General features: G+C 49.1%; 1 protein-coding gene across 1 annotated transcript; it reads left to right on the plus strand.

Annotated features, from left to right (window-relative positions):
* Window positions 1-669: 669 nt before the first annotated feature.
* Window positions 670-20,152, plus strand: LOC130126296 (probable carboxypeptidase X1). The gene is made up of 13 exons (XM_056295748.1): window positions 670-1,033; window positions 2,253-2,362; window positions 4,127-4,266; window positions 5,547-5,631; window positions 7,254-7,404; window positions 8,213-8,301; window positions 8,515-8,638; window positions 11,466-11,662; window positions 12,475-12,654; window positions 16,467-16,761; window positions 17,443-17,582; window positions 18,510-18,612; window positions 19,196-20,152. Exons 1-13 carry the CDS (start codon window positions 730-732, stop codon window positions 19,519-19,521), a joined length of 2,244 nt encoding a protein of 747 aa, XP_056151723.1. The 5' UTR covers window positions 670-729; the 3' UTR covers window positions 19,522-20,152.
* Window positions 20,153-23,608: the final 3,456 nt, after the last annotated feature.

Here is a 23,608-nt window from a genome sequence, read left to right on the forward strand (position 1 = left end):
ACGTTCAGCCTTCGCATTCGATGCGCATGTCCGTTGTTTGACCGTTTGTTGTGGGTCTCTCTCTCTCTCTCTCTCTCTCTCTCTCTCTCTCTCTCTCTCTCTCTCTCTCTCTCTCTCTCTCTCTCTCTCTCTCTCTCCCTCTCCCCCCCCCCAACACACACACACCTTTTCCACATATGTTGGGGGAGGGCTGGGGGGTGGGGGGGGGGCACGGTTTTGAGGCGAAGCGCGCAGAACAACGGATCCCCACACCTCAGTGACGTCATCACATTTGCCATATAAGGGTCTGCAGCCTTACTTTTCGTTAATATTCGCTATTCTTCTGTGTGTGTGTGGTGGACTTTAACACGTGGGATCTAATGGATACGTTTTACAAAATCCAGCCTTGGTAAAAAAAAAAAGAAAAAGAAAAAGAAAAGAGAGAAAAATCGTGTAGTTGGCAGTTTAGCGTGATTTTATCATACACATTTTGAAACATGACACACCTGAGCACGTGCTCGTTCATCGCCATGACCTACATAACCCACGTTATGTAAACGAAACTCTTGCATTTGCCTTTTCTGGGGGGTTTTGTTTCGCAGGAGGAGGGGGGGGGCTGAGGAGGAGGAGGGGAGGCGGCTGAGGAGGAGGAGGAGGAGGAGGAGGGATATACATGGGGTTTGGGTCTGTCATCTGAACATTAAGTAAGACTGCATTTTTCACTCCTCTGCTGCAAACAAAGAGCAAAAGATGGAGAGGTCCCTGTGCATCCTCCTCTGCGCGCTGTTCACTGCGCCGGGCTGGGCCGGTGTGGGCGCATCGATCAGCGGCGCGACGACCGGGCATAACCCCTTCAACACAAGCGCAGCCGCTACTTTTACCAGCGGCACCACTCCGTCCGTCCCACTGGCGACTGTTACTGGCCGCCCGGGCAACACGAGCGAGCCCGCGGCGGGCCACGAGCAGAACAGCACAGAAGCTGGTGGAGAACCCCACACCGGCAAAGACCGGAACCGAACCGCCGAGAGCAAGACACCAGATCCGAAGAGACCAGGTAGGCTACCGCTCAGGGGTTGCTTTTGGACTTTTGCCCGGTGGGCCACATCTACCTGTTATCTGCCCACCTTAGATACCCCTAATTAACCCCCCCCTCCCCCCACACACACACACACGCACACACACGCCTCATCTTAATTGCCAGAACGGGTGTGCGGGATAAATTGGGGGAATGCGCCTTTAAGCCGTTCACCCGCTTCTTCGTGCTCCATTCGAAACGGTTCGGCCCGGGGCTGCCTGGCTTTAAGGCGGTGCAAACCTGCCGGGTTCGAGACGTGTCAGTCAAGTAAACCCGCTATCTGCTCTTGTTCGGCCGCTCGCTGTTGTCCGTCTCCAAAAGTAACTCTGTAATAAGTTCACGGAAATATGTGTGGTTTTGGATTTCAATGTAAACTGCATGACACTGATGCCCAGCACATAGACTGGGCCACATGCAACCCTGCAAACTTAGATTTACTTGGAGTCACTTGGGGGGGAAGGGGGGAAGGGGGGGGCATTGCACCCAGTTTTCCACACCTACTTAGGTTGCGATTCAGTGGAATGCACATGCACAGAATCTGCAGAGAGGGTCCTGAATCAGGCAGCCTCCCTGCAGACCTTCCCCTTATGCGTCTGCTTTGTTTCGTTTAGAGGTGAAACCCCGTCGGTTTGCTTACACTTGGTGATTGATGGGAATGGTACCGCTCAGTCCTAAAGACGAAGCCATAACACCCCGCAGCTGCTTTTCTTTCTTTTTCTTTCTTTTTCTTTTTTTTTGTCTTCCTCTCTCCTCCGAGTTGGACACGACTCCCACCGGCCCCAGAAGCCATGTCTCCAATTACATGCAGGCTCTCTGGCTTTCCACGGGTTCACTTATCGGAGGTCCACCTTCCTCCACTCCCCCATATGTGGAAGGGGGTGGGGGTGGTGTGGGGCTGCTGGAGCCCCGAGGCGTCCATGGAACTGACCAGCAAAATATTCCACAGAGTGTGTGTGTTTGTGTGTGTGCGTGTGTGTGTGTTTAACCTTCTGACTGTGTTTTAGCGCTGGAAGTTGCATCAGATCTGAAGCTGCTTACTCAGAAGCAACCAGATGTGCACATTTAACCCTTCCACAGACGGTCCAGGGCATTTTCCCACCGCCTGACACTGCCTCACATCGGGCTCTCTAGACAAGCACAGACACGGGCGTGTACTGAAGATGTTATCTGGTCATGCTTTTTCCCCCCCCCCGTCCAGATTGTCCTCCTCTTGGCCTCGAGTCCCTGCGGGTTGACGACAGCCAGCTCCAAGCTTCCTCCTACCAGCGGACGGGCCTGGGGCCTCACAGGGGCAGGCTAAATATCCAGGTTTGTCCCATTTACCTTCACTGTCAGGAAACGAGAATTCACAGATGTGTCTCGGCGACACATCGACAAGTCGTAGAGAGTCGCGGGTGCCTATCGACACCTCCTACAGGGCGTAGCGAATTCAGGGGGCAGCCTGGAACCGCCGCAGCCAGGACGCGAACCCGGCTCTCCCGCACCACGGGCGACTAACGTTAACCGGTCAGCCAAAGGGTCCGACCCACGATCTCACCAGCCCACTTGTGACACCAGTGTAGCCCAGGTAGCAACACTGCTGTGGCCCGGACCCGCCCCACACCCGACACTTTCATCCGGCCCACATACCACGTGAGATGATGGCACTTGGGCGGCCCGCTCCTGTTTGCCAGATCTGGGCCAGAACCAAGCCATAGCAATTCCGTATGTGCCACATATTTGCCAAAGGTGGCCCATATTTGTGTTGTGATATTTGGGCCATATTCACCATTTACCACACGGGCCACTTCAGGGTCACATCCAGATTACATGTTGCCGACAGCACCGCATCTTCTCCAAAAAAGGCCCACATTTGATTTGGCACATTTGGGCCATATTTGCTACTATACATGTGGGCCACTTCAGGCTCACATCCATGTTGTCAGGGGCCAGAAGAAGGCCGTCAGTGCCGCATCACTGCCTGAAGTGGCCCACATCCGGATGCTGTCTGGGAGCAAATTCAGGGGGCAACTGGGACGCGAACCCGGGTCTGCCGCGCCACAGGCGACTGCACTGACCAGTCAACGAAAGGGTCCGACCCGTTAGCCAACCGGCTAGCGAGTCTACTCATTCATGCTGGTTACAAAGGACAAGAGGAAGCAGAATCTCTCAGACAAAGAGTCCCTATACACAGCAGACTATATAAGTCTGTGTGCAGTATGGAAATCAGTAACTGGACACAAAGGGGGGGACAACGCAGACTGTATTGATCAGTCCCTTCCTATTAATTCTACTATTCTGAGAGGAGACGCTACCGAGGGCCTCACGGTTTTCTGACAGAAAAGGGATCGGCGACCCTCCCCGTCACACCGACTTTGCTCGATAGAGGGAAACCAGTGCCGCAGTTGACGAGAACGGGTAACTTTTCCACAGGAAGCGTGCCTGGTGGGATTTCAGTCCTGTTGGTGTCGCTGCATCGCACTGGTTGCGGAGTCATGCAAATCATGCAAAGTGACCAAACGTGTAAAGGAATAAAGGGTTATTAAAACTCATTTCCTCATCCGCATGCCTTTCATTCTGAGGTAGACAACCACCTACAGCATTACATCTTACCATGGTCAAGTTATTGTATAGCTTAGTATAGAAATCTGTGTATGGGTGGGGGGGCGGCTGGTTGGCATGGCGGATATGGGTATGTGTCCTGGTCGCGGCACTAGCGCCTCCTCGGGGCAGCTGTTCGGGGGGTGGGGGGTAGTGTGATCCTCCCACGCGCTACGTCCCCCTGGTGAAACTCCTCACTGTCATGTGAAAAGAAGCGGCTGGCGACTCCACATGTATGGGAGGAGGCGTGTGGTAGTCTGCGGCCCTCCCGGATCGGCAGAGGGGGTGGAGCACGGCTCGGAAGAGCGGGGTAATTGGCCAAGTACAATTGGGGAGAGAAAAAAAGGTGAAAACAAAAAAATCTGTGTGTGGAATATAGACGAAGTCTGGAAACTCTGTGTCTGCTTGTTGTTTTTAGGATTTGATTTTTTTTTGGCCTAGTGGACCAAAAAAAAAAAAAAGAGTCCCTTTAACCAGAGCATGTATTTACAGTCCGGTATTGAGGATGGGGATCTGTACGACGGGGCCTGGTGTGCACAGTACAAAGACCAGAACCAGTGGTTTGAAGTGGACGCCATCCATCCCACCCTGTTCACCGCGGTCATCCTGCAGGGCAGGAACTCCATCTGGAGGTCAGGTGGTATCAGAGGAGCACCCAAAGAGCTCCCTTCCAAAATGAAATACCCACTTTTGGAAAAGAGTGACCGTGCTTTTTTACTCAGTAGTAGGTCACTTAAATCTTGGGTTGGCAAAAAAAAAAAAAACCCAAACATGAGCACACAAAAACCAAACTGACAGACCGAACCTCATTCCAGAGATATTGCATTTTAAACACGACGTAATGATTTTTTTATGGGTGTGAAGCATTTTGGAAATAAGCTCTTCTTCATTTCATCTCGATTGATGCCTTTTTGTATACTACTAATAAACATTCAGCTGAAGATGAAAACACATTTTTTGTAAGGTCTGGCCTCATGCTAGTCCATATTGGCAAGCTTTATGATAATATAATAATAATAATCATTATTATTATTATATCATAAAGTTTTATGATATTATTATAAATATTATTATTATACTGTAAAGCTTTATGATATTATTATCAATATTATTATATTGTAAGGCTTTATGATAATATAATAATGATTATTATTATTATACTGTAAAGCTTTATGATATTATTATTATTATTATTATTATAATTATATTGTAAGGCTTTATGATAATATAATTATTATTATTATTATACTGTAAAGCTTTATGATATTATTATTATTATATTGTAAGGCTTTATGATAATATAATAATAATAATTATTATTATACTGTAAAGCTTTATGATATTATTATTATTATTATTATTATTATATTGTAAGGCTTTATGAGCCAGTCTGCAGCCTCGTGTCCTCGGGCCAGGCCTTCCTCGAGTCTCCGAGGCTCTTCAACAACCCTCCTGATGAGTTTATTAAGCTAGCCAGTCGGTATCCTATTTTAAATCCCCCCTGAAAACCTACTGTTAAACACTTTTTGGGTCTTTATGGTACTGATACGAAAATCTACCCAGCTTTGCTACAGTCTGATTTACTTTTTACTCACCAACCACTGCTGTCTTTTAGGGGGGGGTCCATTGCTGTCTTTTAGGGGGGGGGGATCCACTACTGTCTTTTAGGGGGGGAGGGATCCACTGCTGTCTTTTAGGGGGGGTCTACTGCTGTCTTTTAGGGGGGGGTCCACTGCTGTCTTTTAGGGGGGAGGGAATCAATGATGGCACGTTTTCATTTGATGACGTATACGAGGACTAAGTGTAATACCGATCATATGATGGAGTACTCCTCTAATAGCCCGGTGCTTGTTGGCTTAATGACTCTGTGCTTCTTGCACTTCATCTACCCTGTTGGTGTTTTTCTTTACAGCTGGGACTGGGTCCATACTTATAAAGTCCAGCTGAGTAATGACTCAGTGAACTGGGAGACCTGCATGAACGGAAGTGCGGAAGCGGTAAGGAGCGGTTTTGGGAGTCAACGAGGCGCCAACGACACAGCGCCCACATGTCATGCGCAAAGACGTGGGAGACGAATGGGGGGGGGGGTTTGCCTCATTGGTGTTTATTTCTTTCAGAAGGGCTTAAGTGGGCTAGCTATCCATTTGTCTTTTTTTTTTTTAGTATTTTTGTTTATTGATGTAGTTTGAAGGCAGAGAGTAAGCGAGGGGCGCGGAAAGTAGAGTCAGTTCATCTGGCACACAACATTTATTGAGAGAGAAACGTTTCATCGTTGGGTTACAATGGCCCTGTGTGCCGCTCACGGAGAGTCGGGGAACAGCTGCAATCACAGCCTTGCGAGATGGTGACAGATGCACTCTTAGCCCCGCCCCCCCCCACCCCACCCATCTGTCTCCATCTACCGTGGGGTGATTGGCGATTGGGACCAGGTGTGGGACGAGGACGAGCCTCGCTCGTTCCCGCTGCCTCTTTGCGGCGGGAGCGCAGCTCTCTGGCAGCGCGCGCCGAGGTCCCGGGAACGCGCGCAGAGAACGCGCGCTAGGAGAGGGCCAAGGGGGGAGGCGGCGGAGCGGAGTGGGCAGTAGAGACCGCCGTAACATGATGGAACATTTCTCAATAAACCTCGTGTCCAGATGAATTTATTCAACTTTCTGCGATTCTTTTTTTTTTTTTAACCTGGATTATTGAGCATGCACAAAGGCAGAGTAAGAGAGGGACTTGGGTCGTGCAACGGTTGGGCTTTAACAGTACAGGGGATTGGATGTGTCAAATTGGCATGATAACCCCTCCAAAAAAAAAATCTGTATACTTATTGAGATATTAAACCTTTATGCGATAAAATCCCCATAGAAATCAACGGCAGAATATTTGAAATCTCTCACTGAGGAGCGGATTGAACATAATACCAGTTTAAACCACTGGCGCCACCTTGCCAACATTTCCAGCTAGCACACACATTATCTCCAGGAAATATGATTCCCAGTCCTTACCCCCAGTATGGCAAACAGACTTTTTACCCTGTTTATATGTTAAATCCTAAAAAATACATGGATGGATTCTAATGAAAGTCTGTGAGCAGGTCAGGCTTTGGGCGAGTAGGAATTGATTAGATTTTGGGATTTGGGATTTTTTTTTAAAGATTACAATTTATAAAAGTGATCCATAACAGCTGATACAGATTTCTGCCATTTATGCCAATTATTGTTTTCTTTTCATATTCTTAGAGACAAAAGATGATGTCTTGAATCCAGCTTTCAGGCATATCTTTTCAAGGCAAAAGGATATGATTATGTGAAAGAGTAAAGGGCAGGGGGGTTCATTGTGGGGGTGGAATGTTACTGGGGAGTTGTGCTGAATAGCTGTACTGTTCAGCCTTGGTGGAGGATTTTGCTGTTCAAGGGCTCTTGTTTATTCCTTTCTTTAAAATGGATAGCCTTTAGGAACCAACCAACCTCCCCCAGGATGTTGTTTTCATTTTCAAATGCTGAACAACGCCCCCACAAAGCCAAAATCAAGATACACATCACATTTTTTTCAGAGTTAACCATAGACAAGAAATTTTTTGTGGGGGCCCCTTGAAAATGGCTCAGCCCATGCAATGTAACATTGTCTTGTGCAGGTATTTGAGGGGAACCAGGACCCGGAGACTCCGGTTCTGGGTGTCCTGCCTGTTCCCAGAGTTGCCAGGTTCATCCGCATCAACCCCCAGACCTGGTTCATCAATGGCACCATCTGCCTCAGGGCTGAGATACTGGGCTGCAGCCTTCCAGGTACTGGTTACTGCACTGGGAATGGTTTGTTACAAGACATGCTCCAGGACACAACCACACACTGATTCAATAGGAAACATTCAGTGATCGTAATAGGAATTAGAGTGAATTGGTTAGTGCTGTCACCTCACAGCAAGAAGGTCCTGGGTTTGAACCCTGGGGTTGTCCAACCTCAGGAGTCATCTCAGGTCGTTCCTCTGTGTGGAGTTTGCATGTTCTCCCCGTGTCTGCGGTGGGTTTTCTCCGGGTACGCCGGTTTCCCCCACCATCAAAAGAAAAATGCATGTTAGGGTTAATACTCCTGTCTGTGCCCCTGAGCAAGGCAATGGGAAAAGAATTGGAGTTGGTCCCCGGACGCAGCCCACAGCTCCTAGCTACACAGATCACAGCTAGGATGGGCTAATGTGCGGTAACTGCATTTCCCCAAGGGGATTAATAAAGGAAACTTCATTAATAATAATTATTTATTTACTAAAACAGTTTTGTCCTAAGCAAACCATGACAAATAACACAAAATAAAAACTAGGGATGATCAAGGAGAGGTTGGTTACGTATGTCCATTGTTGTCCATCATTAAAAAGGTTAAATACGTTACCAGCCTGGGTTGCTCTGTATCTTGTAAATATTAAAGCATTAAATTCAGGAAATGTTGGTATTTTTTTGTCCAAAATGGAGGTAGGAAATTAATATTCCATTTGTTGCCTTTTGCTTGATATACGTCCGGATCAAACATCCAATTTACTTATGGTTCACATTAAAATCAAATTAAATCTCTTAATTGAAATATTTGACGACTGTCTCCACACAGATCCGGCCAACGGCTACTCCCCCAAGACAGAGTCAAGATCAGGAGACGACCTTGACTTCAGACACCATAACTACAAAGAAATGAGAAAGGTTAGAGCGCTTCAGTGAGACTCAGTGAGTTACTCAATGAGTTCCTCTGACCTCAAAACTCTCATTGCCCCAAACCTCATGCCTGCATCTTTATTCAGTCTATACAGACCGTTTGCAGATTTCCTTTTTAACAGTGTGGATTTAATCCTCTAAAGGCTTGAACTTTATTTTCCCCACCAAGTTCAGCCACTAACTGTCTCCTTAACCCTAAAGCTTATGAAGTCTGTGAGTGAGCAGTGCCCGGACATCACCCGCATCTACACCATAGGGAAGAGCTACACGGGCTTCAAACTCTACGTCATGGAGATCTCTGATAATCCCGGCAAGCACGAACTTGGTAAGAACACCTAAACTCAGGATTTCATCGTCTGTCTCTACCTTACCCCTAAGCCAACAGCCTCTGCGTCTGACGTAGAGAACTGGGGTCAGATCTTCAGAACCAACCGTCCATAATGTTAGTTGCAAGTGATCAGGTCAGACGGGATCATTAACCCATCTGCACTGGCTGGTGTGGTAACATCATAGACATATGTAGGCTAGCCGGAACCAAAAGAAGCTGAAGGCCATGAAGAATGAAGACATATCCTCCTGTTCTTCACAGCAGAACAGTGTCTATTCACGGTGCAGAGCTCCTCCGTCGGACCGGACAGTGTCAGCAACTTTGTTGTGTGCTGCAGTCACTGCTCAGCTAGAGATACGGTGCCATATATGTTGCACTGGGAGTGACGTAAAGGACGGTTTGACACCCGGTTTGAGCATCCAGGCTGAGGCACACATCAAGAAATCCCATTTGAACCGCATTTCAAGCCACCTTTGCATGTGTTTGAAATCTGTTTTGCGAAAATCTGCTTCACTGAGTTTCATCCACTGATCCCGACCAAGATATGCCCAGAATCAGATATGAGCTGCCAGTCACAACATAGACATGGGCTTTCATTCTGCCCATGTAGTGGTAGTGGTGGTGGTGGTGTTGGGGGGAGGGGGGGTAGTTTAATATGTTGGTTTAGCATTAATCAAGTTGTGTGTGTCAGCCGGCATGGAGAATTGTTTGAATTATTCATCTGTTGGCTTTGAGGATCTGGAAAAAGACTTAGTAACTGAGTTCCAGGCTTTTCAAAGACTGTTGTTTCAATAAGTCACACAAGTTGGAGTACCGTGTTCAGTTTGCCCCCCCCACCCCCACCCCCACCCCCACCCGAAGCGCCTTAACCCTGCCACATTTCAACTCGCGTTACCCCAGTATTGTGCGGCTCAGGGGCCCAGCTGAACTTCCCCGAGTGTTTACACAGGCTGTGCTCCACAGCAGGGGCCGGATAGCCGACCCCGGAGCGTCTCCGAGAGAAGACCTCCGCTTTAAAAACAAACTGATAATGGTTTGAAATTCAAGTCCGTCCGCTCCCTCACCAAAACAAGAACGATGTCTTTGTTGTATTAACTTCACGTGCATATTTTTATTTTATCCCAATATGCTGCAAGTTGGCTGTGCCTCCCATGAGCGGAGTCCAGCCTCTCCGCCTCTGTCCAAGAGTGGATAGAGTACATGGAGTGTGCCGTTTCTCAGAAGAACAACGTCAAACACATTTTGAATTTACTCCCTTTTTTGAAGGGAACGATGAAAATGGGAGTTTTTTTTATGTGTTTACGACTAATATTTTTCGTGGGGGTTTCACGGGTAAGTGAATCCCGGTGCCAAATTTTTTTCATTTTGGGAGGACAACTGCTGAAAAACCGACGTTGCGCATTTTACTTGTGCAAATTCGTTTGCTTTTAGGGTGTGTGACTCTAAAGAGCCCCGTATTCTAAGGGTCCTACAAGAACTCTGCACCGATTATTTGAGGGCGAAGTGCATTTGAAGGGGTTGTTGATAAATCACAGTGCGGGCCCTGGTGTTCTTAAGTCCTCTATAGTCAGGAATGTTCGGCATCATGTCTGGCCCAAACCATTTATAATCGTTGGCAAGGTACCGCGCTTCGACTATGCACTGTTGCTAAAGCACAACACACAAGGCTTGACGGTTTTATCTGAAACGCAGCATGTGTTCCTGGTATACCTCTGAGCTCTCGCCAGTGGACAAGGAGTCAAGGCCAGCGCTTCAGACGTTTGACATGTTGTGTGGCCAGTACACACATTACTCACGTGGCTTGCATGTCAGCACAGATTGTGTCTTTATGTTCTTGATGTGTCGTTGCACAACTGTCCCTGAGACAACTTGTTCTACGGTAGTGTTATTTGTGGTACCTGGTAGATTAGCTGTTTTACTTAAAAAGGCCTTTTCCTTCAGGGTTCCCATTCAACTTAACTGGATCCTTCTCTCTTTCTCCCCGTCACACATAATCCATTTGCACCATAAATGACATTAGCAAGGGGTGTACGGGTGGCGTGGCGGTCTATTCCGTTGCCTACCAACAAGGTGATCGCCGGTTCAAATCCCCATGTTGCCGCCGGCTTGGTCGAGCGTCCCTATGGACACAACTGGCCGTGTCTGCGGGTGGGAAGCCGGATGTGGGTATGTGTCCTGGTCGCTGCACTAGCGCCTCCTCTGGTTGGTCAGGGCACCTGTTCCGGAGGGGTGGGGGTGATAGTGTGATCCTCCCACGTGCTACATCCCCCTGGCGAAACTCCTCACCGTCAGGTGAAAAGAAGCGGCTGGCGACGCCACATGTATCGGAGGAGGCGTGTGGTAGTCTGCAGAGAGGGGGTGGAGCAGCGACCGGGACGGCTCGGAAAATGGGGTAATTGGCCAAGTACAACTGGGAAGAAAAAGGGGCAACTCCTCCCCCCAAAAAAAAGACATTAGCAGTGCTGCTACTTAGCTCTCAGAGCTCAGTACAGTACAACATCCTCAAGATCTGTACGTTTATCAGTTTGTCCTTTCTATTCCGGACTTCTGCAGCTTCTGCTCGGTGCAGTCGGTCAGACACGGTGCACATGTAGTATTAAAGAGATGCCCAACATTTCTGTATATTGCTATGTACTTGCTCGTTGCGTGTTTCTTATAAACTACTTCTGGAACGTTGTTCTTTCTGTGTTTAAAGTTGTCAATTTGAGCGACCCATTCTTTCCATTTCCTTGCACATGTGCACTTCCCCGGCTGTTAAAACCACCTCGGATGACTGCTGCCGTGCCATCTGATATGGAGTCTCTCTAATCGCCCCTCTTGGCAGGTGAACCAGAGTTTCGCTACGTGGCAGGGATGCACGGGAATGAGGCTCTTGGCCGGGAGCTGATCCTCAACCTCATGCAGTACATGTGCCAGGAATACAAGAAGGGCAACCAGCGCATTGTCCGGCTGGTTACGGAGACACGAATCCACCTGCTGCCCTCCATGAACCCTGACGGTTATGAGGCAGCCTACAAAGAGGTTCAGGGACTGGTTTATAACTCTGTGTGTGTGTGCGTGTGTGAGTGTGGTATTAGACTTCTAGAAGTATGTTTTCTTTCTTGAGACACTGCCAAGGCTGAGATGCAGACACAGCAGTACCAGAAAAGGGTGCAACTGTATCAATAAAAAGAGAGAAAAAAGATAAGAATAAAAAGTATGGGGCGTCCGAGTGGCGTGGCGGTCTCTTCCGTTGCCTATCAACACGGGGATCGCCATTTCGAATCCCCGTGTTACCTCCGGCTTGGTCGGGCGTCCCTACGGACACAATTGGCCGTGTCTGCGGGTGGGAAGCCGGATGTGGATATGTGTCCTGGTCGCTGCACTAGCGCCTCCTCTGGTCGGTCGGGGCGCCTGTTGGGGGCGGGGAATTGCGTGATCCTCCCACGCGCTACGTCCCCCTGGTGAAACTCCTCACTGTCAGGTGAAAAGAAGCGGCTGGCGACTCCACATGTATGGGAGGAGGCGTGTGGTAGTCTGCAGCCCTCCCCGGATCGACAGAGGGGGTGGAGCAGCGACCGGGACGGCTCGGAAGAGTCGGGTAATTGGCCAAGCACAATTGGGAGAAAAGGAGGGGGGGATTAAAAAGTACAAAGAGTAATTAACAAAATTGATGAATGGTGTACATATACCACCAGTTACAAGAAAGTTGTAACCAAAGGTGTCATACTTTAACATGACAGCTGTTGGCAGTAGTTTCACCATGTAACATACAGTTTGTCGAACCGAATCCTAGTCTCTTGTTGCTTGCGGCCGGTGAAGTTATTCTGACCCCAGCTGATGTTGTGCTGCAGGGCTCAGAGCTAGCTGGATGGGCTCACGGGCGGTACAGCTTTGAAGGGATAGACCTGAACCACAACTTCCCAGACCTGAACAACATCTTGTGGGACTCCCAAGAGGTGGCCGCGGAAAAGTCCAAAGTCTCCAACCACTACATCCCCATCCCAGAGTACTACACTAAAGAGGACGCCTTCGTACGTACAGTATCCCCCGTGCTCCGTTACACAATCTCAGGAACGAGGGCTGGAATGTAATCTACCCAAGGAGGGGCCTCCTCTGTGGAAACTGATAGCACATGTTGACAGATAACAAACAGCTACACAGCGAATGCAGGGGGGAAATTAAAGGAGGTTAATGAAATCCAGACCAGGGTGTCTGGTTAGCGTAGCGGGCATCGCCGGTTCGAATCCCCGTGTTACCTCCGGCTTGGCCGGGCGTCCCTACCGAAACAATTGGCCGTGTCTGCGGGTGGGAAGCCGGATGTGGGTATGTGTCCTGGTCGCTGCACTAGCGCCTCCTCTGGTCGATCGGGGCACCTGTTCGGGGGAGGGGGAACTGGAGGGAATAGCGTGATCCCTCCACGCGCTACGTCCCCCTGGTGAAACTCCTCACTGTCAGGTGAAAAGAAGACTCCACATGTATCGGAGGAGGCGTGCGGTAGTCTGCAGCCCTCACCGGATCGGCAGAGGGGGGTGGACCAACGACTGGGACGGGTTTGGAGAGTGGGGTAATTGGCCAAACAGAAGTGGGGAGAAAAAGGGGGGAGGGGGGGAATTACATCCAGATCAGTGTGTCAAGATGCCATTGTAAATACACGTCCTCTTTCACCAAACACCAACAATGTGCTACACTATAGAGCAGGAATGAATGAATCTGGTAACACGGCAAAACTGTTTTTCTTCTTCTTTATTTCTGAGGAAACTTAAGAGGTCACGGATGTTATGCAGAAGAATAGCCTTTGTGAGAAATGCTAATTATATTATCCAGAAAAAATGTATGATATAAGATAGAGACAACCGATTAATCTACAACTGTAGGACAATACTGTTCTTTTTTTTTTCTTGGGGGAGTTAAGGGACATCTTAAGGCAGTTAAGGGACATCTTAAGGCAGTTAAGGGACATCTGAAGGGAGTTAAGGGACATCTGAAGGGAGTTAAGGGACATCTGAAGGGAGTTAAGGGACATCTGAAGGGAGTTAAGGGACATCTGAAGGGAGTTAAGGGACATCTGAAGGGAGTTAAGGGACATCTTAAGGGACATCTGAAGGGAGTTAAGGGACATCTTGAGCTGCAAACAAAAAGAAAGGGTGTTTTCCTACTTGAGGGGCATGCCGAGCTCAGCATTTCCTCAGAACAGGAAATGGAGCTGGGGCCGCAGAAATTGAATCCCCAACTGAGGTTTTTGTGAAAAAAGAAAAAGGAAAAAGAAAAGGCGTACAGTCACCCGGCCTTCTGGTAACGTCCTGCTGTTAATGCCAAACATCTGCTGGAACGCCGCCTCTTGTTATGAAAGGATTTCACAATTTCCTCCGTGACTTATCTCCACTGCTGACTGAGAAGTTATTCAATTTAAAAGATCAGTGTAGTTTGTTGTTTGAGGCTCGAGTGCTCTGGTGCACGAGGCGACATTAAGTCTCACGATTACACATGATGAGGGACCTGGGTGGGCTATGGACCTTCTGCGTGGTGTTTGCACGCTCCCCCCATGTTCTTGTTGGCTTTCCTTATAAGGCAGCGGTTCTTGTTCCGGTCCGCAAGGACCCCAAGTACAAGCGGGTTTCTGTTCTGCCAGGTAGTTAAAAGGAAGAATGCACTACAAAAAAAAAAACACAAAAGCAAAAACGAAAACAAACAGTGGGCACAGTAATAGGGCGCCATATCGGTCTTTCGGACTTGGGCCGTTTCCAAGGGCAACGCGACGCCGGGCGCCATCTTCCAAGGATCAGAGGCATTGTGACATCACGACCGAAAGACCGGTAATCATATAGATGATGGCGATTTGCTTGAAAATACTTACTCCGTGTACATAGCTAAATCATTCTGTTTGCACCGCCAAAGGATAATTTATCAAATGACGTAATATATTTAAACTACAGGAGAGTGAGTCGATTCCGTTGCCAAGCAACACGGGCATCGCCGGTCCGGTTCGAATCCCCATGTTGCCTCCGGCTTGGTCGGGCGTCCCTACAGATACAACTGGCTGTGTCTGCGGGTGAGAAGCCGGATGAGGGTATGTGTCCTGGTCGCTGCACTAGCGCCTCCTCTGGTCGGTCGGGGGAGGAAGAGGAGGAACTGGGGGGAACAGCGTGATCCTCCCACGCGCTACGTCCCCCTGGTGAAACTCCTCACTGTCAGGTGAAAAGAAGCGGCTGGCGACTCCGCATGTATCGGAGAAGGCATGTGGTAGTCCGCAGCCCTCCCCGGATCGGCAGAGGGGGCGGAGCAGCGACCGGGACGGCTCGGAAGAGTGGGGTAATTGGACGTGTACAATTGGGGAGGAAAGGGGGGGGGGGCAACAACAACCATAACCATCCGCAAAACAACACATCTTCTGTGTGTTTGCCTCCCAGGCAGCTCTACATTTCAGAACTGCTTTTTGTTGTTGAGGAACGGCGGTGTATTAGTACGCACCGGAGCCTTTTCACCATGGAGATCACGCCGCCCGTCAGAGGACGTTTTAAAATTGAGCAGAGGAAATGTGCTTTATTAGCCAATCTGTGACCACGGGACCCTCGACCAACGTAATGTCCATGCATAGATAACACTAGCAGTGAGTAAGCCAAAACACCCTGTGTCGATCAATCCAAACTACCCTTGAAATAGGCAATTTGAAGGGGGTTGGACGTAATGTGCGTTGTCCGACGGACGAAAGAGAAACTACAGATTTTCGCCCTCAAAGCAGCCATGTGATGCGTCTCTTTCTTCTGGATCCCCCCCTTTTCCCCCCAATTGTACTTGGCCAATTAATCCACTCTGCTCCACCCCCTCTGCCGCTCCGGGGAGGGCTGCAGACTACCACGTGCCTCCTCCGACACACGTGGAGTCGCCAGCCGCTTCTTTTCACCTGACAGTGAGGAGTTCCACCAGAGGGACGTAGCGCGTGGGAGAATCACGCGACCCCTCCGTCCCCAAAACAGGCGCACAGATCGACCAGAGGAGGCGCTAGACCAAGCCGGAGGCAACACGGGGGTTCGAACCGACGATCCACGTGTCGGCAGGCAAACGAATACACCGCTATGCTACCTGGACGCCTGAGTCTCGGGTTTTTTTTCGTTTAATTTGTCATTAGAGCAACCGATGTTACCATGCTAGCTCCATACCCGCTGGCTGGCGGGTCGGACCCTTTAGCCGAGCGGTTAGCGATGTCTCCTGCGGTGCGGGCGATACGGGTTCGCTTCCCGGCCGCGGCAGTTTCGGTGGTTGTGTTGTCCCCCCAATTCGCTACAATACCAACGTGTTTTCAGTTCAAAAACTATTTTCAAACATTATTTTTACTTCCCCTTAATAACATTCCCCTACTGTGTCAGGGATCCCAGCCATCCACTCAATAAGATGAATGTAATGAACTACCTGGTAGAACAGAAAACTAGCGCTACTGGTGGTAGCCGAGGACCTGATTGAGAACCTCCACTTTCCCTCCCCCAGGTCCGAAGACGTGCACATTTTGGTGGAGTGGAGGATGAATTGTTCTGGATGGCGTGTAGGTTATTGTGGGACGAGTCAATGTGATAGACGGGCAACCTGTCCACGGTGTCTTCCTTGGTCCTACTCAGTGCCTGCTGGGCGGGACTATCCCAGCAGGTACTGGGTGGGATAGCCCCCCCCGTGCAACCATTAAATGGCTAAAGATATTACACATACAATTTTTCAAATATTTGCCTGAATCGACGCCCTTTGAAGAGAAATTGTCAAATGAACAAGAGAGGGGTTTTGAGCCACCTTTCTGCTCCTTCGGCAGCGACGGATGGCGCCATTGATCACTAACCCCATGAACCCTCCATCCCAGGTCAGTCCAGAGACGCGTGCGGTCATAAACTGGATGCAGGAAATTCCCTTTGTGCTCAGCGCCAACCTCCACGGGGGTGAGGTGGTGGTCACCTACCCCTACGACTGCACCCGTGACTGGGCTCCCAAGGAGTACACGCCCACAGCGGACGAGAGCTTCTTCCGCTGGCTGGCCACGGTCTACGCCTCCACAAACATGATGATGGCCAACCCCGAGCGCCGCATGTGCCACTATGAGGATTTCCAACAGCACAACAACATCATCAACGGGGGGGCCTGGCACACCGTTCCCGGGAGTGAGTATTTTCAATCAAATATGTTTTCCGAGTATTCCTCTCGTGCCCGTGTGTAAAGAAAAAAGAAGAAGAGTCTGCTGCACGTGAATATGCATTTTAAATAAAATGGTGGCTATCTGGTTAAGAAATTCATCATTCGTCGTCTTAATGAAAGTTCTGGAAACTGAGCGCCCTGTCATTAATGTCATTTTAAGACTTGTGCATAGGACGTCCGGGTAGCGTAGCGGTCTATTCCGTTGCCTACCGACACGGGCATCGCCGGTTCGAATCCCTGCGTTATCTCCGGTTTGGTCGGGCGTCCCTACAGCCACAACTGGTCGTGTCTGCGGGTGGGAAGCCGGATTGTGGGTATGTGCCCTGGTCGCTGCACTAGCACCCCCTCTGGTCGGTCACGGTGCCTGTTCGGAGGGGGAACTGGAGGGAACAGCGTGATCCTCCCACGCGCCACGTCCCCCTGGCGAAACTCCTCACTGGAGTTGAAAAGAAGCAGCTGGCGACTCCACATGTATCAGAGAGCCATGTGGTAGCCTGCAGCGGCCGCCCCCCCCCCGGGATCAGCAGAGGGGGTGGAGCAGCGACCGGGACGGCATGGAAGAGTGGGGGTAATTGGCCACACACAATTGGGAAGAAAAGAAGGGAGAAACAAGCCACAAAAAAGACTTGTGTATATGTTTCCTGCAGGTATGAACGACTTCAGCTACCTCCACACCAACTGCTTTGAGGTGACTGTGGAGCTGTCCTGTGATAAGTTCCCCCATGTCAGCGAGCTCCCCGTCGAGTGGGACAACAACAAGGAGTCTCTGCTGGTTTACATGGAGCAGGTCAGTGCACTCCTATCGGTACAGTCCTCTCTGTGTCCCATCCTCTTCATATGTCTATCTGTGCATCTGCCCTTCTCAACGTCTTCATGTTTCTATCAGTCGATCAGTCCATTTATCTGTGCAGCTTCCTTTTTGCGTCAATAAATCCACATCTGACCATCCACGTCAGTCAGTCTTACCAAGAGGTGAGTTGATCCTCAATCTCTCTATACACCCCGTCCGCCACCTTCATTTATCAGGAACACTTTATTTGTCATTTTACTTCATGCGCTTGAGTACATGAAATGAAACGAAACGCCGTTTCCCCCAGCCCACAGCAGCACAACACAACGACAAAAACACATCCAAAAACTACAAGAAGACACATGCCCAAACTAACACATACCAAAAAAATCACCGTCCAAGGGAACGAACGCCAGCCAGGATGACTGTCGGAACCGCCGGTCTGCATGGGTTAGCAGTTAGCTTAGCCCGCCCTGCTTCCGCGTCATGTCAGTCCTGTCATCAGGTGGTCCCTGGGCCCACCTGACCAAGCAGACCAAGCTCTCCCAGCCGATCCAGCGCCAGCTCCCCCAGCCAGACATCCTCGACACACTTGCCCGCACTCCTCACGACGACATCAAAAACACCAGTCAACGCCAGGCAAGGCCGCCGCCAGACCGCCCTCGGTGTTATTGGTACTGCCAGTCTGCATGGGCTAGCAGTTAGCTTAGCCTGGCCCGCTCTCTCAGCCATCAAACGAAGACAAAACCTAGATGCAGACATGGACAAAGACATTGCATGGACGACACTGGGTGAGGCCGTTGCAAATGCGAATTCGCGCAGCCATCTTACCCGCACCGGAAGTGGAAATGTTACCGAAATGTTACCAAATGTTATCAGTTTCTTATTAAAATTCTGACCATGCGGTCTTTCCTTGCCACTTAGATCCACAGAGGGATCAAGGGCGTTGTGAGAGACAAGATCACCAGGCAGGGCCTGGCAGAAGCGATCATCAAAGTAGAGGACCATGACCATGACATTCGATCAGGTTGGTGGAGTCTGCATTTTTCTCGTGGTGTTTGTGAAGGCTTCCTCCAGGTTCTGTGGTTCTCTACCGCACTTCAAACTAATGGAATTGGATGCTCGGTAGTGCCGGGAAGGCGTGGATGACATGTGAGCGATAGTGCGGGCCCTGAGATGATCTCCTTGCTTCCCGCCCAATGTTTGCTGCGATAAGCCACAGCTCCTCGTGACCCTGAACTGTGTCAAGCGAGTATAAATAATGAACTAAAGAATTAATGGATTTCATGTTAATAGTCTTTCTAACTGACCCAGATGAGAAACCCAAAAAGGCCACCATACTCTGTGGCCTTTTTGGGTAACTATTATTATTTTCTTGTTCTTTAATTAACAGGTGTTGTCAGTCCACATTTCTTAGTATAATGTCCTAATAGATAAAGAGGGAAAGAAAGGGGGAGATACACATTATGGAAGACATAGTAGAAACGGCTCTGGTGTGATCCTACATCAGCAGGGCGGGGAGTCTTAATCCAGTACCACCACTATGGAACCTCACAGAGCCACCATCTTGACATTGAAATTTGATCTTGTCCTTTGTCCCCATCCCACAGCTGCGGACGGCGATTACTGGCGCCTGCTGAACCCGGGAGACTACAAGGTGGTCGTGTCGGCGGAAGGATACTTCCCGTCCGTGCGGCGGTGCCATGTTGGCATGGAGCCCCACGCCACCACCTGTGACTTCAACCTGATCAAAACGCCCCAGCAAAGGCTGAAGGAGATAAGGGCCAAGGGGGGTAAGATCCCCCAGGACCTGCAGCTTCGACTGCGTGCCATGAGGCTGCGTAAGCTCCGCGCCAGCACCAAGGCCCTCAACCGCCGGCGAGAGAGTCTGCAGCAGACGAGGAGGGCGCGGTCTACTCGGGCCCAGAGAGCCTGAGAGTCCTGTGGGGAGTAAGGTGGAGTGGCCCACCTATACAGTAGTGTCTGTATTACTGGTAAATGAATGTCTGTGGTTCAGGTTAGAGGTTGAAGACATGCTTTAAAACGAGATGCCCACAATCTATAAAGAAAGGGACCATCTCAAAATGATTGTTTGCACACTGTTTCAACTCGTTTCGCGGTGCCTGTAAAATAAGACACACCCAGTCGTACAAAACACCGGCGAGGGTCTCAAAAAGAAAAATAAAGTCAGCCACTATTTGGAACAAACTATATGCAGTACGCTCCTAAAATGGCTGATAATTGAATATATGGACCTCTGGACAGGCACCCATTTACTGACGGGACATTTTTTGTTTAACTTCACTTTTTTATGGTTCAAAATGGAAAATTGTCATTTGTGAACTGTCAAAGACTTCTGCTTGGCTCGATGATTTTTAACTGATTTTGCATTCAGTGATCGAGGTTTGTTTTTGTAGAGACTGAGTTGAGGGTTATGGGTTATGCGTCAGCTGGTCTGATTTGTGGCACACGTTTTCCATAACACTACAATCGTAGGCCTGTTTTATAGTGACTAATCTATCAGGAGCACAATGTCACAAATAAACATGCTATTATCTTCCACCTGACGTCTGTGAATTTGTACCTTTGTGCAGAGATCAACAAGTTAACACAAATGATGAACAGTTCCTAAAATTCTGGACTGAGTGTAATCCATATATCTTGTACTCCTACTACTACCTTCAGCTGCTCCCATTAAGGGTTGTCACAGCGGATCATCTGTTTCCCTCTCTTCCTGTCTTCTGTATCCTCCTCTGTCACACCAGCCACCTGCATGTCCTCCCCCACCACATCCATAAACCTCCTCTTTGGCCTTCCTCTTTTCCTCTTTCCTGGCAGCTCCATATTCAGCATCCTTCTCCCAATATACCCAGCATCCCTCCTCCACACATGTCCAAGCCATCTCAATCTTGCCTCTCTTGTTTTGTCTCAAAACCGTCCAACCTGAGCTGTCCCTCTAATATACTCGTTCCTAATCCTGTCCGTCTTTATCACTCCCAATGAAAATCTTTGCATCTTCAACTCTGCCACCTCTACTGCTTGTATCCTCACCATTCTACCGTCCTCCCTTTTGTTCACACATATGTATTCTGTCTTGCTCCTACTGACTTTCATTCCTCTTCTCTCCAGTGCATACCTCCACCTCTCCAGGCTCTCCTCAACCTGCACCCTACTCTCGCTACAGATCACAATGTCATCCGCGAACATCATAGTCAATGGAGACTCCTGCCTGATCTTGTCCGTCAACCTGTCCATCACCACTGCAAACAAGAAAGGGCTCAAAGCCGATCCTTGATGTAATCCCACCTCCACCTTGAACCTATCTGTCATTCCAACCACACACCTCACCACTGTCACACTTCCCTCATACATATCCTGCACCACTCCTACATACTTCCCTGCAACTCCCGACTTCCTCATACAATACCACACCTCCTCTCTCGGCACCCTGTCATATGCTTTCTCTAAATCCACAAACACAGTGTAACTCCTTCTGACCTTCTCTATACTTCTCCATCAACATTCTCAAATCAAACATCGCATTTCTGTGAGGAGTTTGCATGTTCTCCCCATGTCTGCGTGGGTTTCCTCTGGGTGCTCCAGTTTCCACCCACCATCAAAAAGACATGCATGCTAGGGTTAATGCTCCTGTCTGTGCGCCTGACCAAGGCAATGGAAAGATGAACTGGAGTTGGCCCACAGGCGTTGCAGCTGCCCACTGCTCCTATATTATAGGATGAGTTAAATGCAGAGAACAAATTTCATTGTAACGTGTACAATGACAAAAAAAGTGGCTTTCTTCTTCATCTGTGGTGTTCTTTCGTGGCATGAAACCATACTGCTGCTCGCTGATTATCAGCTCTCCTCTTAACCTAGCTTCTATTACTCTTTCCCACATCGTCATGCTGTGGCTGATCAACCTTATCCCTCTGTAGTTGCTACAGTTCTGCACATCACCCTTGTTCTTGAAAATTGGTACCAGTATGCTTCTTCTCCACTCCTCAGGCATCCTCTCACTTTCCAGGATTGTGTTAAACAATCTAGTTAAAAACTCCACTGCCACCTCTCCTAAACATCTCCATGCCTCCACAGGTATGTAATCAGGACCAACTGCCTCTCTACCCTTCTTCCTCTTCATAGCTGCCCTCACTTCCTCCTTGCTAATCCACCGCACTTCCTGATTCACTATCCCCACATCATCCACCCTTCTCTCTCTCTGTCTTCATTCATCAGCCCCTCAAAGTACTCCTTCCATATTCTCAACACACTCTCCTCACTTGTCAGCACATTTCCATCCATATCCTTGATGACCCTAACCTGCTGCACATCCTTCCCAGCTCGGTCCCTCTGTCTAGCCAATTGGTACAAGTCCTTTTCTCCTTCCCTTAGAGTCCAACCTCTCATACAACTCACCATACGCCTTTGCCTTCACAACCTCTCTCTTCACTTTACACCGTATCTCCTTGTACTCCTGTCTACTTTCTTCATCTCTCTGACTATTCCACTACTTCTTTGCCAACCTCTTCCTCTGTATACTTTGATGTACTTCCTCATTCCACCACCAAGTCTCCTTGTCTTCCTTCCTCTGTCCTGATGACACACCAAGTACCTTCCTAGCTGTCTCCCTCACTATTTCTGCAGTGGTTGCCCAGCCATCCGGCAACTCTTCACTACCACCCAGTGCCTGTTTTAAGTCCTCCCTGAACTACACACAACAGTCTTCCTTCTTTAACTTCCACCATTTGATCCTTGGCTCTGCCTTCACTCGCTTCCTCTTCTTGGTCTCCAAAGTCATCTTACAGACCACCATCCGATGCTGCCTAGCTACGTTCTCCCATCGCCACCTTGCAGTCCCCAGTCCCTTTCAGATCTGTCTCCTACATAAGATATAGTCCACCTGTGTGCACGTTCCTCCACTCTTCTAAGTCACCCTGTGTTCCCCCATCTTCTTGAAATATGTATTCACCACAGCCATTTCCGTCCTTTTTGCAAAATCCACCATCTGTCCTTACACATTTCTCTCCTTGACATCATACCTGCCCATCACCTCCTCATCACCCCTGTTCCCTTCACCAACATGCCCATTGAAGTCCGCTCCAATCACCACTCTCTCCTCCTTGGGTACCCTCTCCACCACTTCATCCAACTCACTCCTGAATTCTTCCATCTCACACCCAACTTGCGGGGCATATGCGCTGATAACGTTCATCATCACCCCTTCGATTTCTGGCTTCATACTCATCACTCTGTCCGACACTCTCTTCACCTCCAAAACAATGCTGACATTCCTTCTTAAGAATGACCTCTTCCCATTTCTCTTTCCATCCTTCCATCCTTACTCCCCTTCCACCTGGTCTCTTGCACACACAGTATATCGACCTTCCTTCTCTCCATCACATCAGCCTGCTCTCTCTCTTTACCAGTCATAGTGCCAACATTCAAAGTTACGACTCTCACCTCCACACTGTTACCCTTCCTCCTCTCCTGCTGCCTCTGGACATGCCTTCCTCCTCTCCTTCTCCTTCACCCAACAGTACCATAGTTTCCACCAGCACCCTGGTAACCAACAGTACCGCTGGTGGTCGTTGGTAACCCGGGCTTCGACCAATCCGGTATGGAAATCTGATTTATGATCCGCATATTTGATTTGGCAAAGGTATTACGCCGGATGCCCTTCCTGACGCAACCCTCCCAATTTATCCGGGTTTGGGACCGGCGCTACGAATGCACTGGATTGTGCATCCTCAGTGGCTGAGTGTAATCCGCATATAAGATGAAAAACAAACAGGGCCCACAATCTTTTGTTAAAGCGAAATATGTGTGAGAGCATATTACTGCAGGATGCGTTCCCTCTGTATAAACTGGCTTTCATCCCTGTGATCATGACTCCCACCTAGTGGTTGGTTTAGTGCTTTACACTACGCCTGAACGTGTCATGGTAGAGTAGGGTGCAGCAAGAAAAAAAAAGTTAACTTTTATACCCATAACAGTGAGTATCAGTACAGTTTTAGTATCAATGGTGC

This window comes from Lampris incognitus, chromosome 16 (genome assembly GCF_029633865.1).
Source record: "Lampris incognitus isolate fLamInc1 chromosome 16, fLamInc1.hap2, whole genome shotgun sequence".
In the NCBI taxonomy this organism is placed as follows: domain Eukaryota; kingdom Metazoa; phylum Chordata; class Actinopteri; order Lampriformes; family Lampridae; genus Lampris; species Lampris incognitus.

Excerpts from the sequence above, each read along its gene's own strand:
- LOC130126296 (XM_056295748.1), top strand. The coding sequence starts at position 730 with ATGGAGAGGTCCCTGTGCATCCTCCTCTGCGCGCTGTTCACTGCGCCG. Across the intron at positions 1,034-2,252 it reads ACCAGATCCGAAGAGACCAG|ATTGTCCTCCTCTTGGCCTC; the intron begins GTAGGCTACCGC and ends CCCCCCGTCCAG. Across the intron at positions 2,363-4,126 it reads GGGGCAGGCTAAATATCCAG|TCCGGTATTGAGGATGGGGA; the intron begins GTTTGTCCCATT and ends ATGTATTTACAG.